Source organism: Phallusia mammillata, chromosome 4 (assembly GCF_965637545.1).
Source record: "Phallusia mammillata chromosome 4, kaPhaMamm4.hap1.1, whole genome shotgun sequence".
NCBI lineage: Eukaryota > Metazoa > Chordata > Ascidiacea > Phlebobranchia > Ascidiidae > Phallusia > Phallusia mammillata.
Genome location: NC_137255.1, coordinates 8,701,768 through 8,721,258, shown reverse-complemented (window position 1 = coordinate 8,721,258; position 19,491 = coordinate 8,701,768). Strand labels below are relative to the sequence as shown.

The 19,491-nt window shown below is 35.5% G+C and overlaps 4 protein-coding genes and 1 pseudogene across 4 annotated transcripts; 4 read left to right on the top strand and 1 right to left on the bottom strand.

Annotated features, from left to right (window-relative positions):
* Position 1: 1 nt before the first annotated feature.
* Positions 2 to 2,359, top strand: LOC145225464 (uncharacterized). The gene is made up of 5 exons (XM_080092173.1): positions 2 to 596; positions 659 to 714; positions 900 to 992; positions 1,232 to 1,312; positions 1,503 to 2,359. The coding sequence occupies exons 2-5, from the start codon at positions 667 to 669 to the stop codon at positions 1,701 to 1,703; spliced, it is 423 nt and encodes a 140-aa protein (XP_079948299.1). The 5' UTR covers positions 2 to 596; positions 659 to 666; the 3' UTR covers positions 1,704 to 2,359.
* Positions 2,360 to 5,907: 3,548 nt separating this feature from the next.
* On the top strand, positions 5,908 to 8,433 carry LOC145225454 (lactadherin-like). The gene is made up of 7 exons (XM_080092164.1): positions 5,908 to 6,006; positions 6,217 to 6,302; positions 6,389 to 6,442; positions 6,505 to 6,546; positions 6,750 to 6,917; positions 7,722 to 7,891; positions 8,141 to 8,433. Exons 2-7 carry the CDS (start codon positions 6,257 to 6,259, stop codon positions 8,276 to 8,278), a joined length of 618 nt encoding a protein of 205 aa, XP_079948290.1. The 5' UTR covers positions 5,908 to 6,006; positions 6,217 to 6,256; the 3' UTR covers positions 8,279 to 8,433.
* A 1,396-nt stretch (positions 8,434 to 9,829) lies between these two features.
* LOC145223412 (lactadherin-like) lies at positions 9,830 to 12,093 on the top strand. Its single transcript, XM_080089841.1, has 6 exons — positions 9,830 to 9,861; positions 10,491 to 10,543; positions 10,609 to 10,650; positions 10,889 to 11,056; positions 11,497 to 11,666; positions 11,924 to 12,093. Exons 1-6 carry the CDS (start codon positions 9,830 to 9,832, stop codon positions 12,059 to 12,061), a joined length of 603 nt encoding a protein of 200 aa, XP_079945967.1. The 3' UTR covers positions 12,062 to 12,093.
* A 2,298-nt stretch (positions 12,094 to 14,391) lies between these two features.
* LOC145225465 (EPM2A-interacting protein 1-like) lies at positions 14,392 to 16,282 on the bottom strand (annotated as a pseudogene).
* Positions 16,222 to 17,570, top strand: LOC145223411 (retinoschisin-like). Its single transcript, XM_080089840.1, has 4 exons — positions 16,222 to 16,231; positions 16,409 to 16,576; positions 17,070 to 17,239; positions 17,387 to 17,570. Exons 1-4 carry the CDS (start codon positions 16,222 to 16,224, stop codon positions 17,522 to 17,524), a joined length of 486 nt encoding a protein of 161 aa, XP_079945966.1. The 3' UTR covers positions 17,525 to 17,570.
* The last annotated feature ends 1,921 nt before the right edge of the window (positions 17,571 to 19,491 follow it).

Here is a 19,491-nt window from a genome sequence, read left to right as displayed (position 1 = left end):
ATATTTTCGATGTTTCGGGTGGATCGTGGTCAGCTCAACAAAGTCAGTAAAATCGTCCGAAAGTTTTGTTGAGACATTTTACTGACTATATGTCCGAAAAAAATTCGTACATATACGGATGGTCAGAATGAACCTGAGAATGAACCATAAGAGTAGATAATAAGTAAAACACCACATATGTAAATTGGCTTATTGTTAAATATTTGTCGTAAATTAATACAGCAAAGTCGTAAATTAATACAGCATAGTTGCATGGTAATAGCAGTATCATTGAAACCGATGACAGAAAAGTACAAATGAAAGTTTCAGATGTAATTTCTGAACCCGACTTTTTTCGAATGGGTATTAGGTTCACCCTTTTTAGTTTGTGGTGCTGTGATGAATCGTTAATTACTGAAATCAGTAAAAATAATATGACAGCTCGAAAATATTTTAAATAACGTTTGAAACAGATTTAATCACGCATGATTTCGAGGTTGTCAGTTGGATTGTAATGTTTCCTTGTTGTTGACAGGTTTGAGTTGCATAAATTATTTTGTTGTCAACTTATTTCACTAACCCAAGCGTATTACAATCTTTGTTAAAAAGCCCCAAAGGTGAGTAAACATAACACTTATTAAACACAATAAACAGAGCAACAGCATACATTGTTTTTCAGGATTGAAGATGAAAATTTATCAACAGAAACCACAGTTTTCGGACTATCTATTTCAGGTAAAAACGTGTGATGTAAAGCAGCGTTTCTTATATTTTTTATCCGTGGCTGCTCATATGAACTAGCACAAATTTGTCGTTCCATTGACAGCGGCGGTTGGAAACCACTATTCTTGGTCATTCGACTTCAAAAAACAAATTTTGAGCTACATTATAGTTTGCTTCTAAACCTTGTTTTCCTACAGACTGAAATGGACCACGATTCTATTTTGGCACCTCTTAAATATTCCCAGAAAAGGCATCTGGACATCTTGATAAAGAATACTATCGACTTGTATGTAAGAACATGACAAAGTATAAAAACTAGCTTTTAAGCCAGTGTCTGTTGCTTGTATATTTTGTACATATCTTTTAGATCACCGATTTTACAAAATGTTTTCTCTGCTATTCGACTTGGTGATTTTTGCTATCCTGCAAAATTTTCGTGTTATTATACTATATCAGTAACATAAAGATACTGAATTGCTAAGTGCACTCTCCCAAATGAATACAAGCTAAACATTTTTTCCTTGTTTAGTTTTTGAAAAAATGTGTGACATCACTCCGTGGAATCGGTGGTTACTCTCAAGGTCAACTAGCTGAACATAACTACATCGTGGTAACTGTTGTTTTATGTAAAAAAATATTTGCAATGAGTTTATGCTTTAAATGAGGCCAAGACGCTTTAACAATAAACCAGAAATGAAATTGTATAAAATGCTTTTTGAGTTATTCATATAAATTAATTACACCAGCTTCTATGGATGTAGAATACACGGGAGTTCCAAGTTGCCGTTTTTGAATTATAGGTCAGACAGCTTTTCAAAGCCTATTTGAAAGAAGACCGTGATCTTGATCGCTTTTTGGAGTTTTATCAAGAAATGTGTCCCAGAGTTCCTGGTAGATGGCCAAAGGAGGTCTTTATGCAACTTGAAGGGATTTATCACATGTTCTCGCTTGACACTTTACACTTATTTGAGGCGATCAAGCTTAAAGTCTTTGGTTGCTAAATTATGAGTGTTAAACGGTCAACCTTTTTTGTTCATTGCCAGATTTGTGATTGTCACGCAATTCTTTGTAAATAAACAAACGCAATATAAAGTAGCGGTACCATATATAGTAGGGCTGTTATCAAATAAACGTTTTTAATTTTTCAAATAATTAAATACTTTTTTTCCTTTCAAATCAAATAATAAAACAATTTAAATAATTTAGAATACCTGACACATAAGGCCCAGAGTCATTATTAAATGTGGATAATTGAAATTACTCAACAAATTTTGTCAGCTCTTAGTCATTAAATCTAGGCTACTTCTCTTTTGTTTGAAATAATAAATTAAAACAGATAGAGACATGCTTCAGTTATTCTCCGTAGTTTGGCAAAACCGTATGTATTTTCGTGTGTATTTTTTCACGTTATTTCAACAGCTTCTTCTTGAATACTTTGCTGAATTGAATTGTGTCTATTACATTTTATTCACTTGCTTATTAACTTTTATTATTCCTGGATGTAACTATTACCGGAATGAACTGTAAATTGTTATGCTTCACTGTCAAACATTTTTGGGATTGGGTTGCTGAACAACAAATAAGGCTGAAAACATATGTTGCAGTGCTTCTGTGTAACCGCAATTTCATAAAATAGTCACCAATGTGTTTGCACATATATCAAGGTTTGCTAAAAATTATTTGATTATTTGTAACAAGTCAAAAATGATTTGATAAATTTTCAAATTATTAAAAAATTCAAATAATCAAATAATTATTTGTTTGATAACAGCCCAAATATATAGCAGTATTTTGTAAACATAGTAGTATAGAGTATGGCTTCGCTACGCAATTATTTCTCGGTGGCAATAAAACCATGCCAACATTTCTGAGTACTAATTTTCAACGCATTTCTCACAGCGTAGACAAAGTGCAAGAAAACCAACAATACAATTATTTTCAGAAACACACACACAAAAATCAATGTAAGCAGTACAGGCGTGAGCAGAACTTGGGCAAAAAAAAACAATTACAAGCATGATTAAAAGCAAATAAAAAACACACTCCAAATATTTTGCTCTTTTGCGCCCAACTGCGGACAAAACCATACGTTGCTTAGCTGCATAGGACCATCACAACGTGTTGTATCGTAATCAGTTTTCAAAAGACAAGTTTGGCCCGAGGTAATAAACATTCACATCTCCTTAAAAAAGTTTCGTAAATGTGCGCTTATATACTAATATATTTGTTTACATATGTTGTTTACTCCAATCACTGAAAGCGTTAAACACGCGATCGTTTGGGAAACTGTTCCGCATGATTCAGTTCTGAACATTTTTTGGGGATATTGAGTGAATTCATCACATCAACAACGCGCAATGATCGGTAAATTAACAACATTCTCCTGCAGCGTGGCGTGTAGGTAATAGGCTTGGGACAAACGAATTTGATTAAATGATGTCCAATGTTTGGTTTTGTCCTATTATTGCATATTTTTCCTACATGTATGCATTTACAATGCAAAGATTTGCATCGCTACTTTTCGAATGATTTTCGAGGTAATAGCTCAAAAAAAGAAATTGGTTTCGAAATTCGAAAAATAAATAGAATTTTTCTTAAACGTACTGTACACAAACGATTTTCATAATTTTTGTTCAAGGAAAAAGTAATGGTCTTACGTCAGAAACCGCAAAGATTATGAAAAAAGAAGTAAAAATCTTGTCCGAGCCTGTTGCAGAATAATTAGTTTGAACTGTTGTGTTGGATACGAATTCAATCAAATACCTAATGCATTTATTGCTAGGCTGTGTTATATGGACAAATATGCACATTTTTGCGTTGATAAAATGCTTTCGTCCAACGGAATGCTTTTTGCCCCTGAGTATTTGCATCGCAAGTCATAAAAAAAGTTTTGTTTGACTCATTACTTATTGCTCGGCCTCGGATCCGTTTGTGTGTGAAATGACTTTTTCTTCTTATTTTGCAAATTGGTGGTTTGAACTTCATTCAGCGAAACGTTACAAGTGTCCTTAACTGCCAAGTTGACAATTACTGAAAAGAAGTAAGTTTTGCAGGAAATGTCACTTGAAAACCGCCACATCGAGAAACGGCACTATCTTACATTTACAAGAAGTATGAACGTAAGGCGCCCTTGGGTACTTATCCCTTCAAGTTTAATTATGTCGGTATTGATGTGACTTCCACTGCTTGCTTTCCACGAGGCTCAAACTCACTTCGCTCTTGAAAACAAAGATCGGCTTTTTTCCGTCTGGCAGCCGGAACTGAGGCTTTTTAATTTGGGTGGTAGCGCCCACGACTTGGCGGTTGGAAAATTTAAGTGGGACTTTTGAAGCACAATTTAACATATATGTGTAGGTTATGTTTATGGGCAACATGACATGGAGTTGCTTACAAGGAACTTTAAAATGATTTTTTTTAATTTTCCCCCTAAATTATTACTATAAGTTGCAGGGTAAAGCTTGAAGAGGTGTCTTACATTAGGTGGATTGCAGCCTAAAATTTTATCCCCCCGAATTCAGACCTAAATACTCTACTAGTGTTGCAATGTATGGTTGGCTTCACTCTGGTATAATGCATCGTCTGTTGTATTAAATCTTGTCAAGAACCACATGAATGTTTACCAGAAAAACACTTATGCTGCAAAATTCCCTGACATTCTGTTTGTTTGTATTTTCTTAAAATTGCAGCAGGTTTGGTTTGCAGCGCATGACGTTATCAAGAAAAAACGCGTTTGTGGCACGAATAGTCGACGTTTGGCAACGAAGACATGAAGTGGTTTCTATCCGGAAACTGACAGAAATGTCAAAAACTGTTAACCCGGCATGACTAATGTGTCTGGCAATGTTTTGTGATCAGGCTGAATTGCATAATATGGCCGGTGTCACGTATTTTTGACAACGCTGCAAGAAATGCTATTTAAAAATCACGTTGTTGGAAAAGTTTTGCTCCCTATTCGTAGAAATTGAAAAAAGAGACTGACAAATGATGGCAGATTCGTGCTTTTAGGTGCAAATGCTAAAGTACTTGCAGCATTGGTTCCTGTCATGCTGCAATTAAACACTACCGTTAGCACTCACTACATAGTAGGTTAACGTGGGTGCATCATTTGCTTTTTTACAGAAAAAAAACTTGTTAGAATTAAACTATCGGAAACTTCAGCCGTTTTACCATGTACACCAATGTAATGTGGGCAAATCCAACAGCTCGTTTTCTGCAAACTATTTTCACATCCTAAAGCACAAACTATTTGTTGAACATCTGCTTGCAAACCTTGTACAGATTCCACGTCGTAGTATTGCTTTTTAATGTAAATTTGCGTTTAAAAAACATTTTCATTGCGCTCAAAAATGTTATCGAGACCGGTATCTATTTTTGAGAAGATTAATGCTCCCGTTGCTATTTTTCTGTGACCTGACAATATGTGGCTAGAATCAAATGCAAATAATACTTGTAGTTAGGCATATTTGTTAAGGAACAAAGTTAAATCACCTTGTATTATATGACGGTTCTGCCTATGATCTATTGATGGTAATTGTATTTGACCCCACAGTGACAAAGGTTGTACACTCCTGTTTTAGACGTATGTGGATGTGGATGTCAGTGCCAGATTGGTGTTTTCGGTGACGGTGAAAAAGGTTGGTGTTTAATTTGGCTTAGCGACATTGCTGAAAGAAATCAACTACTTGTTCTTTTTATCGTCTCTGTTTCTTTTCAAAGGCGACAAAGAATTAGACAAAATAAATGTCGAAGCAAACAGAAGTTATTTCCTTTAGATATACAAAAATCGCATAAAATGTATTAAATACACAAAAATCATCTTGTGACATAAATAAAACATATTTGTGTTCATTGGCGATTTATAACCAGCATTTTCGTAAAATAAATTACAGATTCTTTGCCGACGGTGCTATAACTACATCGTCTTGTTGGCGACGAAATGTGGTCGAGTGGCATAATCCTAAGTGGGGAAGACTTGACCAAGCGTTTATTTCGGACGTTTTAATTTTACCCTCGTTTATTTTCAAAAATAATTTTACCCTCTTTTATTTTCAAAGCCCGAATTTGGGATACACGAGATGGTATGATGAACAATGCCTGTTCACCCACTTTTTAACGCTGTCAACTGATTGATGTATGCTCCAGCACGCATGACATGCAAGTCATTTATCAAACGAAAAACTCGCCTCTCATTTTTGTTTCCCAGAACAGATAAATTACCTAATTTATATAAAGTCTACCACCGGGTATTTATACACAGTGCAGAAGGCACGTTAAGCATTCGTTTCACACGAAGTTACCAACAAGGTATGTTTTGTTTTTGTCATATCTGTAATTTGTTTGGTAAAAGTTGCATTATGTTTTTTCGATTGTCAATTTATTTGTGTTTCAAATAAAAAGATATACATCTTATACAGCACTTTATAGGGGTATGAAGTCTAGATTATTGTCCTTATTTTAAAAAACATATTTAAAAATACAACTTTGCAAATGTAATTTATGTGCACTTTTTTGCAGGACATTCCACTTGTTAAAATTCAAACCCTACTCTTTAAATATGTTGAAAGAAATTATTCTCTTGCTTGCGGTCACAACCTTGTGCAGTAAGTCGGAGTACAAATTATTACTTAAATAATCGTTTCTTTTATGTTTTGTTTCTATACCCTTTTATCATTTCACATTTTTTCAGACGGGTGCGGGTGTGGATGCGCAGGTCAATGCAGCAGTAGTGATGGCAAAAAAGGTAGGTAATTGTAAGATACGCTTATAAAGACAACTAATTTATTTGTTTCTGTATTTTTGCAGGAGGCCACGACTTTAGCAAGATCAATGTCCAGGCTAATAGAGGTAACATGTCATTTGTTTCTGCAACAAACAAAATATTAATATTTCAGCAAAAATGAAAATTATGCAAAAAATAGTTACCGCTTTATGTCTGTTTAGGTCTAACATTCGTCTTTAAATAACTTAGTAATTTATAACTTTCATTAGAAAACGTCCTACTTTTACACAAAAAATTTTACAACCATTTCTTAATTTACACTTTTTAGATGGTTTGTGCAAGTTGGGACTTCAAAACCATTACATTCCGGACGGTGCTATTACAGCATCGTCTTATTGGCGACCGGATATTGACGATCGACATGCTCCCAAGTGGGCAAGACTTTATCAAGCTCTTGTTCCTGATATTTCGGTTGGATCATGGTCAGCTGCAACAAGTCAGTAAAATCGTCCGAAAGATTTGTTTTATTTACTGACTATAATATAGCGGTTCTCAAACTGGAGTCCGCGGTCCTTTAGCGGTCCGTGAGGCAATTTTGGGGAGTCGCGTAAAGGTTAAAGTAATTCAATAATCTTATTAGGCGTCAGTTTGTTTACTGCATAAGTTTAAATCAAAGTTTAGATTGAATTGCGAATCGACTGTCTCGATTTCTTAACAACAGCCTTTATTGCATGCCAACTCACACAAATGCAATTGTTCGCGCACAGTCGTAATGTTTTTTTGGGGTGTGTGATGACAGATGCTGTCTTTGGATCATTGTTTTGCGCAATTTGGTACATCCACCAGTAGCTAAAATCCTGCAATCAAGTTTTGTTTTTCTGCAATACACATTCAGGCTTAAGGACTTCGAAATAATGGCAAAGGGACCGTTTTGAAAAAAAAAAATGAAAAAGTTTGAGAACCACTGAACTGTATATATTCAACCTAAATCCAAAAACATCGTAAATACCCATGCTCAAAATGAGCCTGCGTTTACTAGTTAAACAATAAAACAAAAAAATAAATAGTTCAACAAAAACTGTTTGCTTTTTACAAACATATTAACAAGTAAAACAATATATAGGTAAATTGGCTTAATGTTAAATATTTGTAAGGAAATGCGGCAACATCAACAGTTACGTAATACGACTTTTTTAATAAGTCAAAGTTTAAAAGATATTCTGCAATTATTGGAACTTTTTTGCCAACAAAATGTATTTTGTGCAATTAATGTCGTTTTTTAAAGTCTTTCTATTTGCAGATAATGGTAATCAATGGATTCAAGTAGACTTAAACGGAGCTACTACAATTACTGGCGTCGTTACTCAGGGACGAAACAGCCTTGACCAGTGGGTGACAGAATACAAGGTGTCGTATTTGGCTGCCGATCTGATATGGAAAACTGTGAACGACAATTCAGGAACAGCAATAGTAAGAAAAACTACGTTCATTTTCATCTTGTAACTAAGTATCTTGCCGTTTTTATACGCTTGAATGCAAAAAGGCATATTTCAGTCTTATCAATTTCATTTTTAATTAAAAATTAGCCCCCAAAATACGAAATTTTCAGTTTTTATAGCAGAAACTCCGCAATCTTACCTTCCTTTCCTGCATTTTTTTTTTATCATAGTGACATTTTTGATAATAAATCTTATTGAGTTTATTGTATTTTATCCACAGCTGTTCAGTGGCAACAGCGATCGAAACAGCCCGGTTACCAACATGTTCTATCTACCTATCACTGCCCACAAACTCCGAATTCTTCCCACCAAGTGGCACAGCCATATCTCACTGCGCCACGAATACTTGACCTGTTAAAATGTTTTCTAAATTGGATTGACAAGTGAAAAAAATAGGCATTTAATTTTCACCTGTGACTGATTTTTATGTAATTCACGATCATTTTTGTTGTTGTTTTATACAGACAAACTGCAGGTTATTTGCGATGTATCGTTCATTCAACAATAAACACTTCATGCAATAATGAGTCCCTGTTTTTTATTGCGAAATTGTGTATTAGTGGATTATTGCACCAACTACATAAGTCCAAGCTTAAAAGAACTTGCTCGATTTAGTGCTGATTTAGGTCGATTTTGTGTTAACTGCTGACTAACAACACACGGAACAAAGCTCGCGATACGATACCTTTTTCTTGTTCAGCGCCCTACAGGTCCTAAGGTTTGTTTTTCAAGACAAAACTATACCGGGTTAAAAGAAATCTTGTAAACTACGCTTATTTTAATGGCACAAATTGACAACAGCCTGACCTGAAGTTATTGTTTGTTTGGCTCGAACTTGTAACTCTGTTTGAAAAATATTTCTCCATTTGCTGGTGTTGGTTACAGCAAACTTACAAGCAACAAAAAAATCAAATCACTTTGTGGGATTCGACGAAAGCGTGGAGAATATTGTGGGGTTCGCCGCGATAAAAATGTTAATAACCACTGTCCAAAACCCAGGTGAAACTGCGTCTAACTGGCCCGAAAATCAACCCATTAATTGTGGAGGGTGTTGTCTTGCAAAATAAACATGAGCAATGAAAGTGCTATATAGTCTAGTGAATATAATTCCGCTTGTGTGATGCCGACTTGTATCACACTACTGTAGTAACAACTTTACTAGAGAAGAGGTCGGCAACCTTTTATGCACTGCGGACCGTTTTTGAAGGTGAAATTTTTATCGCGGACCAGTTTTTGAAAAACTACAATATTCAGCAATAAAAATGCCTAAATTAGTTTATCGTTCACGAGATATTTTACATGGGCAAAATGTTTCATAGCATTAACCTGAAAAACTATACGGCCCGGTATCGATCTCATAGCGGACGGGTACTGGGCCGCGAACCGGCGGTTGCCGACCACAGTACTGGAGTATGGCATTTTGAATTCTAATTCAATATTTGGGTTACAATTCAAAGCGGGGTAAATGACATACATCAAATTAGTCAGGTTTAAAATACCAAAAATATTCTGCGTATTTTAGCATCGTTTCTTAATACACATATGGTTGAAAAAAAAAACTGTTTGTAAGATGGAATCACTGTCCAGATAGCATTCAATTTCTTGCGATAAAAACGATGAAGCGGAAAACCGGTAAGTTAGTTGGACCGAAATACATTTCTTATTTTTTCTCAAGTTTGTTTCGCAATGTCACGTTTTTTTGCAGCATAATGCCAACTCCTCGTTTGCTGCAAGAAAAACACTTGGTTTGCAGCACGCGCTGGCAACAAAGTGATGGAGTGCCGCCTTAATAGAAAGTGAAAAAAATACAACAAAATTTCCTCGATCTGCCTAATTGCTTTGTGATGAACGTTCACTTGAAACAAGTAATTAGTAAATTGCAATCTTGGCGACATTGCAAGGTTCAGCTATGATAAATTATGTTTTAGTCATAATCGAGATGTAATTTCTAACTTAGGAATTAAGACGCAAATTCACAGTTACTCCAAATCCCTTTTGTCCGCTATTATATTGTAATCAACAACATTTTTCCTTCACAGGATTTTAACGTAAATGTATTGTTAACAATCCTTTTGACTTGTTGGGTTTAAATAGGCCTTTATCTTGAAAACGATTATGTTTGTGCAAATGTTCTGAATTTTACCCCTTTTTCCCTTTTCCATTTTTCGGAATATACGTGAGTGTGTCAATTAATATCTTGTATTTAATAAACTAAGTTTTATTATAAACGATACCGGTTTAACCCTTTTTTAACCCTGTCAACTGATTGATGAACGTTCCAGCACGTGCGACATGCAAAAATTAAGGTCGTTTGTCAAACGATAAACTCAATTAACTTTCGCGGTGCAGCTTTTACTAATTAATGTGATATTTTCCACCGGGTATTAATACATGGTACAGAAGTCTCGATAGCCATTCGTTTCACAAGAAGTTACCAACAAGGTAGGTTTGATTTTGTCGTGTGAATATCTTTGTTGTAAAAGTATTTACCTGTACATATTTTTATCTTTAATTGTCAAAGGGTTAATGTCTTGGCTTAAAACTATTTGCTTTTAATCTCTAATCCAAAGTGGGTGTGGATGCGGCTGTGGAGGCGGAGGTCAATGCAGTGATGGCAAAAAAGGTGGGCGACAGTAGGGTTACGATTGACTCAAGACCACTGTTTATTTTTTTTCTGTATTTTTGCAGGAGGCAACGATTTCAGCAAGATCAATATCCAGGCTAATAAAGGTAACATGTGAAGTTGAGAATAATGGAAGTTCTTACAACAAACAGATTATGGAAATTAAAGAAAAAATCTAATGCGAAACAAACGAAAATGGTAACTTGCAAATTGCAAACTATTGAATAGTGACTGCTTTATGCCTGTCGAAGCCTAACATTGATTTAAAAAAAAGAAACTGAATTTTTTTCAAATTTTTCAAAAATATTTTACTAAACTTGCTATTTTTTGCTTTACACTGTTTAGATGGTTTGTGCAAGTTAGGACTTAAGACCCATTACATTCCCGACAGTGCTATTACAGCATCGTCTCACTGGAGACCAGATATTGACCATCGACACGCTCCGAAGTGGTCAAGACTTTATCAAGCTTTTATTCCTGATGTTACGGTTGGATCGTGGTCAGCTGCGACAAGTCAGTAAAATCGTCCAAAAGTTTTGTTATGACTTTTAACTGACTATATTCTCAACTAAAACCCAAGAAATGTTTACACACGCGTATGGTCAGAATGAGCCTGCTTTTTTATTTCAATGCATTTGTAAAAATAAGTGTCAATTGTCAGCAAACAATTAGGCTTTTGTGCAAAGGAAACAACAATCACGAGCTTAAATAAATAAAGAGTATTGGATTTTTTTTACAAACATATTAATAAGTAAACACCACATAGGTAAACTGGCTACATGATAAACATTTGTAGTAAATTGAACCTGCAAAACTAACAGTTATGTAATACAACTTTTTTATACAAAGTCAAATTAAAAAAATATTTAGCAACTAACAGTACTTGAAGCATGTACGTTTAATTGATTCGCCCAAAAATATATTATCGTTTTTCAAAGTCTTCCTCTATGCAGATAATGCTGATCAATGGATTCAAGTAGATTTAGGAAAAGCTAAAACAATCACTGGGGTCATTACTCAGGGACGGAACAGCCATGACCAGTGGGTGACAGAATACAAGGTCTCGTATTTGGCTGCCGATCTGACATGGAAAACTGTGAACGACAATTCAGGAACAGTAATGGTAAGAAAAAACTACGTTGGTTTTCTTACTAAAAAATAGCAACTACAAATTTTGCCGTTTTTTTTACGCTTGAATGCGAAAAGGCATATTCCAGTTTTTGAATTATTTTAAATTAGAAATTAGCCCTAACAATACGCAACTTCACGGTTCTGTAGCAGAAACTCCGTCATCTTACCTTCTTTTCCTGTAGTTTTTTTTTTATCAAAAGGGCTTTTTTGACAATGGATTTTATTGAGTTTATTGTATTTAATTCACAGCTGTTCAGTGCTAACAGCGATCGGAACAGCCCGGTTACCAACATGTTCTACAAACCAATCACTGCCCACAAACTCCGAATTCTTCCCACCAAGTGGCACAGCCATATCTCACTGCGCCACGAATACTTGACTTGTTGAAAAGTTTTCTGAGTTGGATTGACAAATGAAAAAAAAAGCATTTCATTTTCATCTATGATTGATTTTCATGTTTTTCACGATCGTTGTACGTCGTTTTATGAAGGCAAACTGCAGTTTATTTGCGACATATCGTTCATTCAACAATAAACACTTCATGCAATAATGTGTCAGTGTTTTTTTTATTGCGTAATTGCACCGTTATTGTTTTGACAACTTAAGTCCAAAGTTAAAGGAACAAAGTTTGAAAATATTTTACGTTTCTGGATGTGACTTCGAGTAAAGTCAGTTTAATCAATACTTCGGCAAAGTTACAAAGGATAAGGGTTTGAAACTTGACCCTCCAAAAAAACATTTTGATTCATACATGAAACAAGACTCCAATTCCATTTTCCTGTTCCCAACCTGTCCTCATGAACTTTGTGCTACCATATACTTATTTCATGAAACCAAAACTGAGTTGTGGTTTTGATAAAATTCCTGTAAAATAAATTTAATCTTTTACTAAAAACATAATATTTGGTCTTAGTCATGTTATTAATCTGTAATTTCAAACTGGTATTCTTTTAAATGATTTAAAAGGGGCAAAACTTCTTACAATCCGAAAAAGAGTTGATCGGCTCTCAAACTTATCCAAAGTAATAGAAAGGCTGGTTTGGAATAGAGTCTATTCATTTTTAAAATCTACTCATTTCTTTAATGACTGTCAGTATAGGTTCCGAAAGCCTCATTTAACAACCCATGTAACAACCAACTTATATCTGAATCCACTGAGAGTCTTAATTCAAAAAGTCATATATTGGGCATATTCCTTGATTTATCAAAAATTATGTAAAAAAAAGGTTTGGAACCACTGTCCTAAACTAAGGTGAAAGTTTCTCCAACTGGTGCGAATATTAACACTGCTACCCTTTAAATGCTAGATTTGTGTGCAGTGGGGTAAAAAAAACAGCAAAATGTAATGTGGGGAAAAACCACTGTCCAGATTTGACAAGTGATCGAAACTACATAATGATCAGCGTAAAGAATGTGCATGATCCATTATTCTATTTACTACCTCTAATTGCCGGTTTTGGGCAGTTATCCAGACAGTGGGACTCCAACGCTGGGTATAAATGCTGGTTTAAGAAGCTGTTGTGATCATAGCCTTTGCTGAACTAAAGCAAATTATATATGTTTATTTGATAGATGGTTTTAGTTTTAAAACTCTTTTTTTTAGTTTTGCAAAGATTTTTCATACTTATTTGCGTCATTAATGGACTTTTTTGCACCTAGCAAACCAGTGTAAAAATAAACTGTTAATGTTTTGCAGAACATTTTGAAGTCTAAATTAAATTTGAAACTTAAAAATGCTTAAACAAGTTTTAGCTTTGCTGGCAATCACAACATTTTGCAGTAAGTTTAGTTTCATTAAATTTTAGCGATAAACATAAATGGTGTTGTAAAAAATACGGTTATAAACGATATCCACTTTGGTCTTGACTTCCTATTTAAATACTGTACGTTTTCCAGGCGGATGTGGATGTGGAAGCCAGTGTTGTGATCGGTGTGATGGCAAAAAAAGGTTGGTGGTAAAATGGATTTGTTAAAATGTCTGATTTAAATGATTCTACCCTTTTCACAGGAGACAACGAGTTTAGCAAAATCAATATCCAGGCCAATAGAGGTAACATGTGATATGTTTGTGCAGAAACGAAATTGGTGTCTTGTAGATCGTAAAGTTATAAATAGTGAACGCTTTGTTCCTATTTAGGTCTAACATACATTAGTAAATAGTTAACCAAATTCGTTGAAATAAACTTCCTCAATATCACAAAAATATTTTACAACCATTTCTTACTTTACACCAGGCCTGCACAACTCAAAACAACGCAAGGGCCACAACGGAACACATAAATGTTTCGCGGGCCGCATGCTAACGTATTTTAAATGTTTTTAAAGTAAAATCGGCGAGCACTTGGCCGGAAACCGTACGTCCCTATATAAGTCTATGATAACTCTATTGGAGTGTACCACGATACTGTTTGAAATCGTATCGGTCATGCTGGATATAACTGTTATAACCAAGGCAAAATTTGAAATTTGTTCTGTCTATCTCTTATAGTTATAACAGATCTGATTTCATACGACGTTTTTTATTAGCTATCTTTCGTCGCTGACAAACAATATCACATGAACGAATAAATTTTCTTAAGCATCAACAACAACCCAAAGAACACAATTTGTAACTAAAATTCAATAAGAGATGTTGCATCTTTTGTTGGCAACAAGCGCGTCGTAATCAGGCACGAGACTGGAACTTGAAATTTTTAGAATATCTTGCAAATGTCCATCAGCAAGTGAAGATCGCTGTTTGTTTTTATTAAAGTTTAATACAGAGAAAGTTTGTTCACAGATGTAAGTGCTGCCGAATAAGCTAAACATTTGTTTTGCGAGAGTTACCAAATTTTTAAACTTTTTTTGGTGCAAACACTTGTAAAAGTCTTGCAAATTGCTTTCTTCGTGTTTTCTTTTAAGTAAAGATGAAGCCTGCAAATCAATAACCTCCATTTGCAAATGTGAAGGTGCCTGTTCCGAATCTATGAAAAACGGGTTTTCGACGATTTTAAGCTGCAGTTTTTCTTCACAGGAAAGAGAAAGCCGGTCGTTAAATTCTTTAATAAGGAGTTCGATTTGTTGGGCGTATTTAGTTCCTGTAGCCAAATGCCTCTCTTGCGAAATATGCTGCGAACAGGTCGGAAAATGTACCAATATTCCTTTTAACAGTTGACTTTTGAAAAGTCTCAACTTGGCTTTGAATCCATTTATTGCAACAAGAAATTCGAAAACAAGTGCTCCTTTTCCTTGAAGCCTAATGTTGAGCTCATTCAAATGTGAAGTAATGTCGCAAAGAAAACACAAATCTTCGTTCCAAGACGAATCATTGAGCTCGGAAAATCGCGTTTGCGCATCTGTTTTAAGAAAACTTGTTATTTCCTCTTTCAAGCCTACGAACCTTTTCAACACTTTTGCTCGGCTTAGCCACCTCACATCTGTATGGTACACCACGTCACCATATTCTGCACCAGCTTCTTCAAGAAACGATTTAAATAGTCGTTGCTTCAGTTTCCTGGTTCGGATGTAATTTACAATGGAAACAACAACAGACATTACATGGTCAAATTGCAATACCTTGCTACATAACACCTGTTGGTGTATGATGCAGTGGTGACAAATTATTTTTCTGCCGATAAATGATTGCAGACAAGCCATTGCTCCATTTTTAGACCCACACATAGCAGGAGTACCGTCAGTGTACATTCCAACCAAATTTTTGAAATCACTGGATAATTTGGTAGTAATGCAATCAACGATTTCGTTGCAGATTTCTTTTCCAGTTGTCCGACCTTTCATAGACTGCATACCAGCAAGCTCCTCAGATATGTTGAAATTGTCATCAATTCCTCTTATAAACACCAAAAGCTGTGCTGTATCAGTACAATCTGTGCTTTCATCCACAGCCAACGAATAGAATGCGAATCCTTTAATTTATTCATGCAGCTGGTCGGTAAAGTTTTGTGCAATATCTTCAACTCTTCTTTGTACAGTTGATCGAGATAGGCTAATTTTTCGAAATTTATCAAGATTTTTGGGGCAAATCGATGAAACAGCACTCAACATGCATTTTTTAACAAACTCGCCCTCTGTGAAACTTTTTCCTGCAGCAGCAATTTCCTGGCTATCTCAAAACTCACTTTGGTAACAGATACACTTTCATTCCCCGGAAGCTTGAACAAGTTTTGTTCCGAGCAAAGTTTCTTACGTAAACTCTCTGCTTTAAGACTCTTTTCACTGGCATCTAATTTTGTGAGGTCCGGGTGATTACCTTCGAAATGACGTCTGAGGTTATACTCTTTCGGAACGGAAATTACATTTCGACAGACAAGACACATTATTTTTGTCTTTACCACTGCGAATAAGTATTTGCTTGTCCACTCCGGATTAAACACTCTGCCTTCACTTTCAATCTTTCTTTTCTTGTTTTCAGCCATTTTGGACAATCCTAAAATAGCCCACTTGCCCGCGCACATAAGATTAGACTAGGCTCTACTATTGATACTAAACGCTATAACCAAGCTTTGCGTGTGAAACAAAGATGGGATTGTTTTGTAATTAATAAAACAATGAATAGAAGTAAGATTACTCATTTAGAAGTCCAATAGAGGAAAATGTTATTATTACACAAAATCGAATGCATGGCGGCATAACGTTTTTTTAGTTCAATGTGAAGTATTTTAAAATTTTCTTGCGGGCCGCACTAAATACCTTCGCGGGCCGTATGTTGTGCAGGCCTGCTTTACACTTTTTTAGATCCTTTGTGCAAGCTGGGACTACAGACCCTTTACATTCCCGACGGGGCTATTACAGCATCGTCTTATTGGGGAACAGGTATCGATGAAACGCATGCTCCCAAGTGGTCAAGACTTTATCAAGCTTTTATTTCTGGTGTTTCGATTGGAGCGTGGGCAGCTGGAGCAAGTCAGTTAAATCAATCAAAAGTTTTGGCTTTAAACAAAATATATTTACCCAACTTTTTGTAACTGACATCCATAAAAATTATAGTAAATACGTATGGTCAGTATGAGCGAACGGGTTTATAAAAAGCATTAATTTTCAGTAAGAAAGTTTTCGTACAAAAAGTAAACACTGACCAGGTGCTTAATCAACTAATTGATACCACATGGGTAAATTGGATTGATATCAAATGTTTTTTTGAAGGTAGCAAATTAAAGCTGCAAAACCCAAGGGTTTTAAAACAACTTTTTGTTCGGTCGATAATATTTCATAGAATAGTTTTAACCTTCATCAGAAGAAAACCATATTTGGTCAATAAATAAATACAAATGATTAAACTATTAATGATTATTTTTCAATAAATGTTTTTTTCAGCATCTTCCTTTCATTTGAATTTTTGCCTAAACTGTGTTTTTTTTGCCATTAATGTCGTTTTTCAAAGTCTTCTAACATGCAGATAACGCTAATCAATGGATTGAAATAAAATTGAAAAAAGCTACCACGATTGCTGGGGTGGTTACTCAGGGACGAAATGATCTTGATCACTGGGTGACTGAATACAAGGTCTCGTATTTGGCTGCTGATCTGACCTGGAAAACTGTGAACGACAATTCAGGAACAGCAGTAGTAAGAAAAAAACTACGTTCTTGTAACTAAGTATTTTGTCGTTTTTTTGTTACGCTTGAATGCGAAGAAGGCATATTCAAGCCTTGTCAACTTAATTTTAAAGTTTCGGCAATAAATCTGATGGAGTTTATTGTATTACATTCACAGCTGTTCAGGTGCAACAGCGATCGAAACAGCCCGGTTACCAACATGTTCTATCTACCAATCACTGCCCACAAACTCCGAATTCTTCCCGCCAAGTGGCACGGCCATATCGCACTGCGCCACGAATACTTGACCTGTTAAAATGTTTTCTGAGTTGGATTGACAAGTGAACAAAATGGCATTTAGTTTTCACCTGTGATTGATTTGTGTGTAATTCACGATCATTTTATGTCGTTTTATAGACTAAAACTGCAGCTTATTTGCTATATAGACCTATTGTTTATTCAACAATAAATACTTCATGCAATAATGTGTCAAGGTGTTTTTTCATTGTCAAGTAGTGTATTGCACTAGTATTTCATTAACAACATCAGTATTTCATTAACAACGTCCAAAGTTACAAGAACAGTGTTTAAAGATGCTTTAAGTTCCTGGATTTGATTTCGATTGAAAGCATATTAACTAGGGCGATCTAATATTACCACGCAAGCAGATACAAAATAACTGTGTATCTGTACGAAGGTGACGGGAAATGTATTAAAAAATATAAGTGATTTTTTATCAACTCTTAGCTTTGGTGTTTCTATACACTTGTCCATTATTTCCAATTGACTGAAAACATACATGTTATTGACTAAATGAAAAGTGGTGAGTGTAATATAAACTTATTTATCCAAGTTGGTTCCTCCTAAACCCAGACGAATAAGCTCTGGTACGAAAATCAACACTACAACCCATTAATTGTGGAGGGTGTTATCTTACAAAATAAACATGAGCAATGAAAGTGCTATGTAGTCTAGTGAATATAATTCCGCTTGTGTGATGCCGACTTGTATCACACTACTGTAGTAACAACTTTACTAGAGAAGAGGTCGGCAACCTTTTATGCACTGCGGACCGTTTTTGAAAGCGAAATTTTTATCGCGGACCGGTTTTTGAAAAACTACAATATTCAGCAATAAAAATGCCTAAATTAGTTTATCGTTCACGAGATACATGGGCAAAATGTTTCATAGCATTAACCTGAAAAACTATACGGCCCGGTATCGATCTCATAGCGGACGGGTACCGGGCCGCGGACCGGCGGTTGCCGACCACAGTACTGGAGTATGGCATTTTGAATTCTAATTCAGTATTTGGGTTACAATTCAAAGCGGGGTAAATGACATACATCAAATTAGTCAGGTTTGAAATACCACAAATAATTTCTGCGTATTTTAGCATCGTTTCTTAATACACATATGGTTGAGAAAAAAAACTATTTGTAAGATGGAACCACTGTCCAGATAGCATTCAATTTCTTGCGATAAAAACGATGAAGCGGAAAACCGGTAAGTTAGTTGGACCGAAATACATTTGTTATTTTTTCTCGACTTTATTTCGCAATGGCACGTTTTTTTGCAGCACAATGCCAACTCCTCGTTTGCTGCAAGAAAAACACTTGGTTTGCAGCACGCGCTGGCAACAAAGTGCTGGAGTGCCGCCTTAATAGAAAGTGACAAAAATACAACAAAATTTCCTCGAACTGCCTAATTGCTTTGTGATGAACGTTCACTTAAAACAAGTAATTAGTAAATTGCAATCTTGGCGACATTGCAAGGTTCAGCTATGATAAATTATGTTTTAGTCATAATCGAGATGTAATTTCTAACTTAGAAATTAAGACGCAAATTCACAGTTACTCGAAATCCCTTTTGTCCGCTATTATATTGTAATCAACAACATTTTTCCTTCACAGGATTTTAACGTAAATGTATTGTTAACAACTCTTTTGACTTGCCGGGTTTTGAAAAGCCTTCATTTTGAAAACAATTATGTCTGTGGAAATGTTCAGAATTTTGCCCTTTATCCCTTTTCCATTTTTTCGTTTGTCATTTAATTTTTGTGTTTAATAAACTAAGTTTTATCATAAACAATACCGGTTTAACCCTGGTAACCGATTGTTGTACGCTCTAGCACAGGGGCGGGTAACATACGGCCCGCGGGCCGGATCCGGCCCGCGACGGGATTTTGACCGGCCCGCAGACAGTTTCCGGGTCATACATGGTAATGTGGCCCGCGGCCACAGTCTGCCGCAATCCCCCACTACTTGCATACTACGTCAAATT

Coding starts and splice junctions, on each gene's coding strand:
- LOC145225464 (XM_080092173.1), top strand. CDS start 667: ATGAAAATTTATCAACAGAAACCACAGTTTTCGGACTATCTATTTCAG. Junction 715..899: donor TTTCGGACTATCTATTTCAG/GTAAAAACGTGT, acceptor GTTTTCCTACAG/ACTGAAATGGACCACGATTC. Junction 1,313..1,502: donor CTGAACATAACTACATCGTG/GTAACTGTTGTT, acceptor TTTGAATTATAG/GTCAGACAGCTTTTCAAAGC.
- LOC145225454 (XM_080092164.1), top strand. CDS start 6,257: ATGTTGAAAGAAATTATTCTCTTGCTTGCGGTCACAACCTTGTGCA. Junction 6,547..6,749: donor CAATGTCCAGGCTAATAGAG/GTAACATGTCAT, acceptor TACACTTTTTAG/ATGGTTTGTGCAAGTTGGGA. Junction 7,892..8,140: donor ACAATTCAGGAACAGCAATA/GTAAGAAAAACT, acceptor TTTTATCCACAG/CTGTTCAGTGGCAACAGCGA.
- LOC145223412 (XM_080089841.1), top strand. CDS start 9,830: ATGATAAATTATGTTTTAGTCATAATCGAGAT. Junction 10,544..10,608: donor ATGCAGTGATGGCAAAAAAG/GTGGGCGACAGT, acceptor GTATTTTTGCAG/GAGGCAACGATTTCAGCAAG. Junction 11,667..11,923: donor ACAATTCAGGAACAGTAATG/GTAAGAAAAAAC, acceptor TTTAATTCACAG/CTGTTCAGTGCTAACAGCGA.
- LOC145223411 (XM_080089840.1), top strand. Junction 16,577..17,069: donor AGCGTGGGCAGCTGGAGCAA/GTCAGTTAAATC, acceptor TCTAACATGCAG/ATAACGCTAATCAATGGATT. Junction 17,240..17,386: donor ACAATTCAGGAACAGCAGTA/GTAAGAAAAAAA, acceptor TTACATTCACAG/CTGTTCAGGTGCAACAGCGA.